General features: G+C 44.4%; 1 protein-coding gene across 1 annotated transcript in view; it reads left to right on the forward strand.

Moving 5' to 3' along the window:
• Positions 1-5: 5 nt before the first annotated feature.
• GATA6 (GATA binding protein 6) overlaps positions 6-12290 on the forward strand; it is a gene marked incomplete at its 5' end in the record, with an annotated part of 15068 nt that continues 2783 nt past the window's right edge. The window contains 5 exons of the mRNA XM_031552877.1: positions 6-501; positions 597-763; positions 3634-3759; positions 5173-5260; positions 5352-5458. Of these exons, the coding sequence (XP_031408737.1) occupies positions 6-501; positions 597-763; positions 3634-3759; positions 5173-5260; positions 5352-5458 (984 nt within the window). The remainder of the gene's footprint in view (positions 502-596; positions 764-3633; positions 3760-5172; positions 5261-5351; positions 5459-12290) is intronic.

Genomic DNA, 12290 nt, shown 5'->3' on the forward strand with positions numbered 1-12290 from the left:
TTTTTTTGCCCCCCAAAATAGATAAAGCACGGAGATTCGCAGGGGGAAGGCGTTCGCTTTTACACTCGCGTTTCCTCTGCTCCACGCCGTGCTCAGCGCTCTCCCAGCGCTCCGCAGCCGTCGGAGCACGGTGGCCCAACGCCGCCGTTTTTCCATTTCCCCCTCTTTCTCTCGTCGAGGACGAATTGAACCAAATAAGCCAAGCGTTCGTTCCCCTTTGTAGATGGGAGCCCGGGCTCCCTCAAGCCGAAGCCGTACCCGTTCGCTGGGCGCTTCCCACCAGAAAGCCGCACGGCTCCGCGGCCGGCGGGGACACCGAGCAAAGCCGCCCCGGGCCCGCAGGTGGGCTCGGAGCTGGGGGCGAAGAGCAGGAGCTTTCGGCTTGCACTACGGCAGGGCATTGCCGCAAGGCATTTCGGCGGGGCGTTTCGGCGGCAGCGGCTGCGCTAGGAGCGAGTCTGGTGGGATTAAAGGAGAACAACAACAACAACAACAAATTAGGTGCTGTGGGGGGGATTTTTAAAAAATTCACTCTCGGGGGCTGCGAGGGAATGGCTCGGCAGTGCCTCATCGCAGTGCCCCGCTCCTGTCCGCAGAGCTGCTGGAAGACCTCTCCGAGAGCCGCGAGTGCGTCAACTGCGGCTCCATCCAGACCCCATTGTGGAGGAGGGACGGCACCGGGAATTACCTGTGCAACGCCTGCGGGCTCTACACCAAAATGAACGGCCTCAGCCGGCCCCTCATCAAGCCCCAGAAGAGAGTGGTGAGTGTGGACTGCGGGCCGGGTGTTGGGTGCAAGAGATGTAGGGACGCCACTGAGGTGTCTCAGTTTGGAGGCCAGCGCGGTGGTGGCACAGGCAAAGGGCCTCTCTTAGGGACCCTCTGACCATACACAGGTGCTTGGGGTTTATTTTGCATTAGTGGAGCCCATCGGTGTGAGGAGATTTATTTCCAAAAGTTTCCAAAAGGTTGGGGGGAAAAAAAAAGTAATCAGGTTTGGAAAGTGTTTGTTGAGAGCGCTAGGAATTTCTGCAGACCTGCTTTGTTTGCCGAGAGCTCGATCCTTGGGAACGTAAGCAAGTTTTGTATATAATTCAAAGAAAAGCAATTGTTTAAACAACGATAATAGCCTTTGTTTTGTTTGACTCCTAAGAAATGAGCGGTAATTTTTCTAAAAATATCCTCCTAAAACCAGAGGGGGGGGAAATAAATAATACAAACCAGAGCCCCTGTTTATAACTCCGGCTGGCACTGAATAGGCGAGGAGAGAATTTACCAAGTGGGAACTGCACATTATGTTTAGCAAATCTGGGTGGAGGTCAGCGGGGAAAAAGAATCCGTGCCTTGGTAATGGCTGTTAGGAGCGAGCCACAATAAATCACACCGCTATAATCCGAGCTGATGGTTGGACCCTTGTGTATGGAGACGGCGTAGCAAAGCGATCGACCCTTCAAGAGCCTTTCAATCAAACCAGCTGCTCCAGTCCGTCCCTATTTTTGTAACGTTTAAACTCACCCTTTATTTCACAATGGTCTGAATTTAATGCCTTTAACGGGGGAAGGCAAAAAATGGACACTCGGGGAGCAGACAGTCCCTGTTCCCAAAACGACCTCACCTCTGATTAAAGGGACAAAGTTAATGTAGCGCTGGGGCACGAGCTGTTTGCCGCTTGGTGCCTGTGTATTTGTAGCCGGCTGTGCACCAAATCACATTGCAGGAGGTGTTATCTCCTTAGTGGGGAGCTCGGCTACCCATGGCACCGTGGCTGGGCGCAGATTTTGATGGGCTCATACCTCTCCCCGACCCTGCTCACCGTTTCCAAGGAGGGAGAGGGCTGAGGAGACTGAATGAGAGTCAGGCAGCAGTCTGATTTCAGCCCGACACCTCGGCTAAATAACTCTGAAATAGCTCTGTGCAACACTCTGCACCAAGCACACTGGCCAGAGCTATAAATCAGAGGCGGCTGCGTGCTCACGCCGTTGGAAATATGTAGGTGAGAAGGGAAAATGTTTTGAAAATGCTAAACATGTTTAGATTTCCCCAAAGTTTCTGATAAAATTCCTGCGGTGGAAAAGCCATTTTAGCTTCAAAATGTGCCCCAAAACTCTCGTTTGTTTAGATAGAGGAATGAGCAAAGCTACGGAAATAAAATTAAAGAAGATTTACACCAGACTGCTTGCGAGAGATTTAGCAGTGAAATGGCATTTTGCTTGCAAAGAAAGAAAACACAACGTATGTGTTACAAGCAACTTTTTTTATAACCTGTTCCATGTGAAACTCATACTGAATTGCGGAGTGCAGTGGGCAGCGTATTTATATGTATTTGAGACCACAAATTCTGCTTTTGTGAGAATTGGATTTTTCAGATTAGAAAGTATATGTATATATTTCAGCCTGTATTACATTTGGTTGTTTTTTTAATTGTTATTATTGTGCAATTAATAATGAATTACTGCTCCAAAGTTGCACAAATCCTATTAAATCTGGAGCTCGCTCTGAGCCGCAGCATAGAATGGCAAATTTCCCGTGAAAGAAACTGGGACAGCCCAAATTCAAGAAACTCGGTCATTACTCTGGAATATTCTCCATGCTCAAAGCATCGCTGTGTGCTTCCCAAGTGGCAGGCGGCTCTGTGGTATCAAAGGTGACCGAGCTGTGCCTAACAACCCAGCAGTAAATGATTCAAGAGGAAGGGCATAGTACCCTCAACTCAGTCATTTCAGTTATGGGCGCTTTATAGTCAAAATAAGATTAATGCAATTCTCTAAAGCTGACTTTTCCACGTAAACTCGTTTGGCTGCCAGACAGAGCCAGTCACAGCTTTTTTTATATTTTTTTTTGACAATGCGATACTTTGAAAAATAATAGATTTACGATGTAGCTGGAATTCTTTGCTTGTGATGAACGTAAAAGAGATCACTTGTTACAGGAACTTTTATAACCCATTCACCTTCATTTCACATGTTTATGAGGACTGCCTTCACTTATGATATACAGCCTGCAGCCATAAAGCGCCAGGTTATGCGGTTATTTCTGATACCGGGTTGCCTCATCTTGGCTCCAAACTCCACGGAAGAGTGCCATAAATGGCTTATTTGCAGTGTGGACCTTGTTGTCCCACACCAGCTTTTCTGATGGCCGAGGGAAAGCTCCCCCCATAAAACTCCTTCCCAAGACATGTTGTTTTTCACACGATAATATAGCACAGGATGATAAGGAAGCCTTTCCACAAGGTGATGCTTTTTGATGTGTTCCCCTCTCTGAAAGCTGTCCTCAGCCCCTTTCCCTTGCCCAAGTCCAGGCTTCTTGCTTGTGTCCCGGGAGGCAACGTGGCCTCACTGGGGACTGCAGGGAGGTGTTTGGTGCAGCAGTGTTGTGGTCTGTCCTGCTGGAGAAAAACCCACTGGTCTCAGTAGAGGCCCCAGTCGGTGGTTCCAAGTGCGACTTGCAGGCTCTTCCAGCCATCTTCCCAGCCTTGAAAATGAGGATAATCTTGAGTCAATTCTAGGATATCCTTCAGAAATGTTATAAAAAAGCCCCCGCCATCCCTGCTTTTTGAATGTTAACTGCAAAAACACTGACCGTCTGCTCCTGCCCACCTGTTTACGTGTGTTTGCCTCCCCTTGCCCACAGCCCTCGTCGCGGCGACTCGGCCTGTCCTGTGCCAACTGCCACACCACCACCACCACCCTCTGGCGCCGGAACGCTGAGGGCGAGCCCGTCTGCAATGCCTGCGGCCTCTACATGAAGCTTCACGGGGTAAGAAAGTCCCTTTTGGCCTAGGTGCCATGTTGCCTGTGTACCATGTCCCCTCACACCTGGCTGCCCTGTCCCCCAGGCTCGGGTGAGTGCTGGCAGAAGGTTTGTCCCTGCGGTGGCTTTGGGCACAGCATGTGGGTGGCATCTGGCTTCCCAAAGCCAGGGCAAAGTTTCTGTTGACTCTAGTAGTCTTGGACTATGGAGTTAAAAAAAAAGGATAGAAGTGTATAAAATTGACAAAATGACTGAAAATGGCATTGGAAAATGGCTCTCTCTTTTTAGCAAGTTATGGTGTTTTGTCATTGCAAATTTGTATAGATCTGTGTGAAGAAACTGCTTCGGGATAATTGGCAGACGTCTTTTTGTTACCATGATTTCAGTCAGTGAAAAAAAAAATATGACAGCTTTTCATAGTCTGGTTCGGCAAAATTTTAGATGTAATTACAACCATAGGTATGCCAGAGAAACTTTATATGTGATTTCAGCCTTAGTAGGCAATAATGCAGGAAGAAAATAACTTGAATGTGATGGAATATGGTTTGAGACTTGGAGCCCACGGTGACCCATTGGGTTATGTTAAGGCTGAGCGCATGTGTTCGAAGAAAGTGGGCATTAGGAGTGGTTGGTACATGGTCTAGCCTTTGAAAAAAAATAAATTTAATCACTGGTTTAAACATTATAATGATAATAAGCACATGGCTGAACTGTATTTTTCCAAACTTGTGTTATCATGAAGTTAAAATACATTTTAAGCCAATGTTTTCTCTATAATCACTATGATTATACAGAAAACACAAAGCTGACTTTTGAACTCATTTTCTCTACAAACATAAATTTGGACACTCTAAACCTGTATCACATGCAGAACTGCTTATAAGAACAAATGCTACGCTGATTATGGTGTGAAGCTTCTGTCCTAAAAAGCTTACTGGTGTTGATCTGGTTTGCATAGCTGGTCTGCAAGGAGAGGAGAATTTTTCCTCTCATTTGCATTCTTGCTTTCCAGAACAAATCTCTGAAGATAATCCCCAACTGACTGGGAAAAGGAATTAGGGATCAGATACATCCAGTCCAGTTTAATGTCATATGACCTATGGCCAAACAGTGCTTTTTTTTTCTTTAAACTGGTGCTGTTAATCTGTGGACCAACTGAGCTGTTGGAAAAGCTGTTTAGCCTACATCAACAAAAACATTTTCCCACTTCTTTATTCCGATAAAACTCCCCTTGAAACAACTCATGGTTTTGCTCAAATAAAACACAATGTTTTTTTGGAATTGCTACGTTGTGACTGGAAAAATGACTTGAACAGGCGTATTGAACATCACTCTTTGCTCTTATAGTCTAGTTTTGATTTTTGGTCACTAGAGCACACACACAACTCTAAGGTTGGTGTGGAAATTTTTTCTTTTCAGGTTCCCCGACCGCTTGCTATGAAAAAAGAAGGAATTCAGACAAGGAAACGAAAACCTAAGAACATAAATAAGTCAAAGGCATGCTCTGGTAAATATGAAAAGATAAGATAGTTGAGATGCTAGAATTTTTTCCTTGGCCGGAAAATTCTTGTTTTTAATGCCAGACCCTGATCTTTCAGGTAACAGTAGTACTGCAGTTCCTATGACTCCAACATCCACGTCTTCTACTAACTCAGATGACTGTAGCAAAAATGCCTCCCCAAGCACACAGCCAGCAGCCTCGGGGGTGAGTACTGATGCAGCATCCATACTGCTAAGCAGGCTGATCACTGAGCGGTGTTATCACAGCTTTTATCTTATCTAGCAGAACAATAATCTAAATAAACTTTCCACTTTTGTTAGCTGATACTGGAACAAGATTTTCGGAAGATATTACATATAGCTGTAAACAGATCGACAAGCTTAAGCTTTATACCCCTTAATTAAGATCTATATAATTTTTATGATTAAGTTAAGCACGGCTTAGCCCAAGCCCTTTTGTTTTGAGGTGTTTTCTTATTCCCTCTCAAAGGTTTTTCTCTGAAGCAAAACCAACAAACTGTGCCAAATTGATCCTTTCAAGAAACATTTATGCACATGCTGTTTCTTTCTGAAATGCTCTCTGATAAGAGTTTGTCCTGCTGTTTGAAGGGAAGCATAATGCCCTTTGGTTTAAACTCAGCTTTATTCCTACACTCGGACTCAGACCGAGCTGAAAGCAGGCAGAGGATCCCAGCTGACTGTAGTGTGTGTGAATCAGCCCGCTGCTAGCAGAGGGCTCCTCCAGGGTCGGATGCTCAGCCTCTGACAGCCATGAGCTCTAGTAGTTTTGATCCTTATTTTAAGTCACACGCTCATACCATCTCAAACTGCCTTTCTTCGCTCAGTTATCACATTTGATAACAAATACTACTGTTAATCTGTATTAAGGAATGCAATTTTAATTCCTAACCTTTTGGCTGTAATACCCATATCCACTCTCCTTTTGATCTTCATATCCTTTAATCTACCACATCATTTCTTTCAAAAGCTTTCCTAATGTGGCTTTCTCTACTCCTTTCTTAATAAAAAGAAGACATTGTTTATAATAAGTATTTTTCAATATGTCCCAGCACTCCCACATCCCAGTTTCTATCAGTAATTTAATTGCTGACGTTCAAAGTTTCATTGTACAGAGGGAAAGAAACAACAGAAAGCATTGTTAGCAGATGCAATTGTTTGTCGGCTGGCAGGGCCACCAAGTTTCAGAAGCACTGGGTTTTTGGTTCTGATGCTGTCATGCAGGGATGTTATTAACAGGGCTTCTCTTTGACGTGAGAAAACCCTGACAGTCCAATAAAATAAACAGATCACTTGGGAAAAAAAAAAAAAAAAGAAAAGGGAGAAACAGTAACCAAAAAGTGCTGGGTTTGGTGCTCTCTACATTGAATACTATTTTTTAATTTCTCCCCTAATATTTCCAAAGGGAAAAAAAATCAGCCAGATTTTCTTTACCTTTCCCTTTGGATGCTTACTGATCTGAGGAATGTCGTGTAATTTATACAATGGGCAGAACTATCAGCAAAATCCACCCTGAGCCTCAGAGATGTGGGCTGTAGGTGGTGCAGCTGTGCACTCCTCTGGAAGGAGAGACCTTATGGAGAGATCCCATTTTCCCCATGCTGCCAATTTCTTGACTGGCTGTCGTCTGTTTTCCTTTCGGCAGCCTTTCTCTCTAGGACAGCGTGTCAGAACCGATATTAGCGATATTTCTTTTATCATTTTAGTGATACGGTTTGTGATATGATTTTGGTAGGAGGAGTTGTGTGGGTACAAGAGGAGAGAGAAAGCTGAGGTTTCCCAAGGCAAAAGATGAGTTGGGAGATGCTGGCAACTATGAGCGACTCGCAGAAACCCTGAGGCTGCTCTTAATTACATGAGGGCATTCCCCGGTGCCAGAACATCCCTGGTTTTTCTGTAGATGAGGCTAAGAGAGGATAGTCACGGCTTTTTCTCTACCATGATTCCCGTGGAATGTATGTACATCTGGCCTGCATGTACAAAGAACTTGCAAAATACCTCTTGTGTGCAAAAATTCTGTAAAAGGAAGCAATGGAGGTGGGCTGTGTCTCCTGTTGTGCTCAAGCATCAGCAATTCAGTGAGATGGAGGAGAACATGAGCCAAAACGCCATGAGCTGGGTGCTCTTAAGGCCCCATTAAAGCTATCAAGAGGGAAGGGAATGCAGCATTTTAGAACATGGAAGCCTTTAATCTGATCACGTGTGCGAAGCACAGATACTTTACTGGACTTCTATTTTCCTTTTTTTTTCCCCATGTTTGAGCTCACATATTGATAGCCTGAAGGTTCGTGTCTATTCTTAGCACAGGCAGTGGCTTTGCATGAGGAGAATAAGCTTCTTCAGGCCGTGTCAGGAGGTAAAAGCCCTTGGACGGATGAATCCAGGCTCTCTAGTCTTTGGTTGCCTTAACAAGAAGGGTGATGTTGCTGAAACCTGGGAACCTGTTCAGAGAGTGTACTTGTCCACTACCTGCATTGCACAACTGACTTGTTGATGCCTTGCTCTGTTTTTTCTTTTCTGGCCCTTCTGCGAGAAAGGGAAAAATGCCAAATCGACATTAGGCAGAAAAAATATGATGACGTTTTAGAAACTCTTGTCTGAAATTCACAGCCATGTTGTTGCTAAATGAAACAGAGAAAATGAATTCCTCTACTGGTACAAAAGTAATTTATTATGTCTCTTGTGGGAGGCTGCCAAAAGAGCTCCTAGTTATGTAAAAATATAATGGAAATGAAATTCAGCAGAATTCATTTGTGTCAGTAATACTCACTTTTTGCCCTACCTTTCTTTATCTGTTTTAAAGTAAAATAAAGAGGGGAGGGCAGAAAAACAGGAGGGCAGCAATTACTTACCAAAATGTCTTTGAGACACTCTATTTCATGAAGGAAACTTTATGCGATGCCAATTTCAAGACAAATTGTCAAGAACCTTAAATGTTGATTTTACGTTCTAGCTGAAGTTTAAACATTTAAAAGATATGATTAATGAATTGCTATGGGTGCAAAGTTGATTTCAAACATCTCAAAATGTAAAAGTGTTTGGATCGGAGATATTTCGTTGCCCCATTGTAAAGGAGCTATTTGCCAAATTCACATCTGGATCTAGGATTTAGGCCCATTTCTGTTTTCCTAAGCAGTATAAGTACTGGGAGTCCTGTGTTACTAATATGGAAAAGGCCCAGCTGCATGATATATGAAGTTGCCTTACATCCCCATAAAAAGAAGACTCGAAGGTTTCAGGCAGCCTGCATCTGCATCTATACCTGCTTTCCCTTTGTTGCTGGTGAAACAGCACAGAGAAAAGCTATGCAGAATAATTTGCTAAACGAGGGGCACGGTTTTTAGTGCACACCCATACATTTCCATGCAGGGGCTCCAACTGATGTGATTACCAGAAGGGCTTTATTCCCTTATTAGGACAAAAGGCAGGATGAAAACTGCTGTAAAATCTGCTTTTCATGGCAGGGCATGGAGGCTCCTTGAGCCAGAGCTGATGTCAGTAGAGGCTCAGCAGCACCAGAGCAACTCCTCTTGCAGAGGACTGTGCTATGCCCTTTACCTCCAATTGGGAGCTATCTGAGGACTGTAACCACATGCCACAGAGTAACTGTAGAATAACTTAGAACAGACATCTTGCAGGTAAAACACGTGTTTACTTCCCTTGGAGGCTGACCTTCAGAAAGTGGCTCGGGACTGGCTTTTCAGTGTTATAGTATGGAAAGTGGGAAAGCTGAAGGAACCAACCTTTGCAGTTGGTAAGGAGGAAGAAAAATACAGCTCTAGCTGTTCCCCAGATGACAAGACAGTCTGAGCTGAATTCTCGCATACTTGTTTTGTTTCGTTTTCAGAAGAGGCTTCGTGAGATTGTTGGAGGTTTTGATATTTGCTCTCTTCTAGGCAGCAGATTGATAGGACATAAATGCAGGTGACAGGGGAACCAGTGTGAGTACAGTATCTCCTAGAGTGTGGAGGAACCTCTTAAAAATATTTCCCAGCCACATGGACACTGGAAAGTTGAATGGCTGAGAGTCCTTCAGACTACGTGATGATGAGATTTCAGTTAATATAGAGTAATTTGTTAGCTGCTGGGGCGGCCTCGATGGGAAAGACTCACCAGCATGGTCGTTAGGACTTTCACCTGGAAAATGAGAACACAGTGCTTCAGTCCTGGTATGAGTAAATATTTAAAGCAGGTGGAATAAGATCAGTAGGAGGCATGAGGAACGTGGCAACCTAAAACACCAAATAGTCTGGTAGCCAGGGCATTATGCTGGGAGATAAGAAATGTCAGTTTAAATCTTCCCTGTCAGGGAATGGAAATTAATCCAGATCTCTTTCCTCTTTTGCATTAGTCTTTGCTCTTGCACAAAATAGGATTCTGCTTTCCTCTCCCCACTCAGTTTCATAAATTTAGCCATTCACTTTTTTTTTTTTTTCTTGTGTGTACACATGTTCAGGAGAAAGCATTTCTTTTTGTATCAAATGGAACAAAGCAATTAATCTTTTTTAGTTTCAGTGGGGAAAACCAAGGAATAAGGAGTATTTTTTGTTCTACTCAAGCATTATACATGCTTATAGACACATATATTTTGCTTTGTTTAGCTTTATTGCAAAAGCAATGAAACCAATTACTCAAACAGCCCTCGTCAGCAGTGGGGTCATCAGCTTTCCCATACCATGCTGGAAGTTGCCTCCTTTAGGAAATTAATGAAGTATTAACCACAGATTTATGTCGCTATAATACAAAGGAGAGATTAGAAGATATGTAAACTTACACATCTGCAATATCAACAAAAGGATCAATTAGGCTAGCAAGAAATTACAGCTTTGCGTAGCAAGAGGGTCACTAAATCAGAGAAAAGCTGTCGTTTTGTAGTACTGAAACCCGTTTGGAAAGGAGGGAGAGAGTATTTGGAGAAAGTGCTGTGAGTGGGGATGGCAGTTACCGAAGGGAGGCTGAGACTGGAAAATGAAGGGTTCACTGCCATTTGCCAAAATACATTATACATGAAATACGTTTTTGCAAGTGTGTTTCAGCTGACTACGGTTATTATTTAAATGCAGCAAAGCTAAACTGTGCTAATAGGAGAGGAAGGGATCAGCCTATTGGCTGAGACACAGACCTAGTGTGATGTCCAAAATTCCTGGGGCGTTTTAAACTTTTGAAGCAGAAGGAGCAAAGGTCTATCTGATAGAACAGAGGTTCAGACCAAGGCTCTCAGCCACCCCTTCCAGATGTTAGCGCAACTTTTTGACCAGAGATTTTGCCTTTCAGCACCCTCCCCTCTCCCTGGTCTCCATGGCAGGCAGACGGTGCAGGAAGGAGTGGGTAGAATAAACAATGAGTCTTCCAGCCAGGGATGTTTCCCTAGTGCTGAGCCGAGCAGCCCGCTTCTGCTCCGGGCCAGTAGGACTGTGGAGGATGTGGGTGTCTAAATCCCTCTGTGGATCTGGCCGGGGTCTGGCTGTGAGCATGGAAGGCAGATCCTCTACAGAGAGGTCACCTCTGATCCAGACGACCTGCCTGCAGGCTGCCCCATAACTGGCTCCTGCTGGTTTGTGTAAAAAGAAGGTGGGATCCTTAAACCACCTTTACAGATACAGATGTTTGTTCGGGAGGCAGGTTCTTCCCAATGGACTTCAATCATTTTTTCCTCAGGAAGTTGGGTTTCATTGATTACCTATCTTATTATCAGACACCAGCAATAAAAACAAATCTATTATTTCACTGATTGAGCCAGCTGTGGCAAACTGGAGTAGCCTCTTGACTTCAGCAGCACTGTTCAGCTCATTTATTCCAGCTAACAAATGTCCTCTAATCACCAATCAACTTCTGCTACCTTTCCCCTGCTGAAGTTGAAGTTAGGCAGACTTGGGTCACCTCGCTCAAAGATTCAGCCACCTCCTTTCCACGAGTTTGTTTTCCATGTCTCACTTTGGGAGCTGCCTGAGCTGTCTGGATTTGTCACGACATTACCGGGGTGGGGTTTCCAGGCCCAGCTGTCCTGCCCAGGTCCTGCCCACGCTGGCTCAATGGGGCCAGGATCCGGTCGTGGTTGGGCAGGGATGGGTGGCCTTCAAACAGGACATGCCTCTGTGTCCTCCCTTCTGGGGTGCCAGAGGGAGGGGGAGCTGATAACCCGGTATGGAAAGGGCAGAGTGCTGTGCCCCACCTTTGTGGGGCTGAATCAGGAAAAGGGCGAACTACATTTTCCGAGCCCGGAAAAAATAGGCGGCGATAAGATATTTGCCTACCGGAACAACAGCTGCAAATATGGGCAAACAGGAACCTTTCAAAGCAGCTCCTGGTGTTTTCGGCTAAAGCTGAGCACATGTTGTTCAGCTCTCCTTTAAACCCTTCTTCCAGTGTGGGGGCACTCAATCAGTTAAAAAATAGGTACGTGGTGCCAACAGAAGTCCACACAATGACTGTGAATTTAAAAAATCTTGGTTGATGCAAGACCCAAAAACAGACCCGAAGGTTCACGTGAAAATTGGCTCATTGAATAATTTATGCACAGAAAAAGAGGATACAGAGATTAGTTGTTACTGAACAGTAACTGTGTATCTGATAGAGGGATAATATAAAAACATGTTTTTTCAGATTGGAGCCATTGTCTCTGTTTTCTGGAGCAGTGGTTGTTTCTCCACTCTGCATTTTGGCCTAGCAGCTGACGAAACTAGATGCAAGAATAGCAGCTGTCAGACATTTTAATAAAAGATAAATAGAATATTGGCCTTTGGTTTGTTTCAGACAGAACTGACCACTGGCAATGAGTACCTCTGTCAGGTGAAGTTTCAGCTGGGTTAGCAACAAAAGCACTGCGAAATGCAGCTCGGAAACTGCCTTTGAATAAGCAAAACCCCACTTTTCCTATGTAAGAACTGCTAGATTGGCATAGCTCCAGGAAAGCCAAGAGCTCTACTCTTGTAAAATGATTAAATATGTATACTTTTCACTTAAACAGCAGGCAGGAAGCTTCTGCAATCACAGTTTAGGATAGTTTTTTTTTTTTTTTT

Source organism: Meleagris gallopavo, chromosome 3, assembly GCF_000146605.3.
Source record: "Meleagris gallopavo isolate NT-WF06-2002-E0010 breed Aviagen turkey brand Nicholas breeding stock chromosome 3, Turkey_5.1, whole genome shotgun sequence".
NCBI lineage: Eukaryota > Metazoa > Chordata > Aves > Galliformes > Phasianidae > Meleagris > Meleagris gallopavo.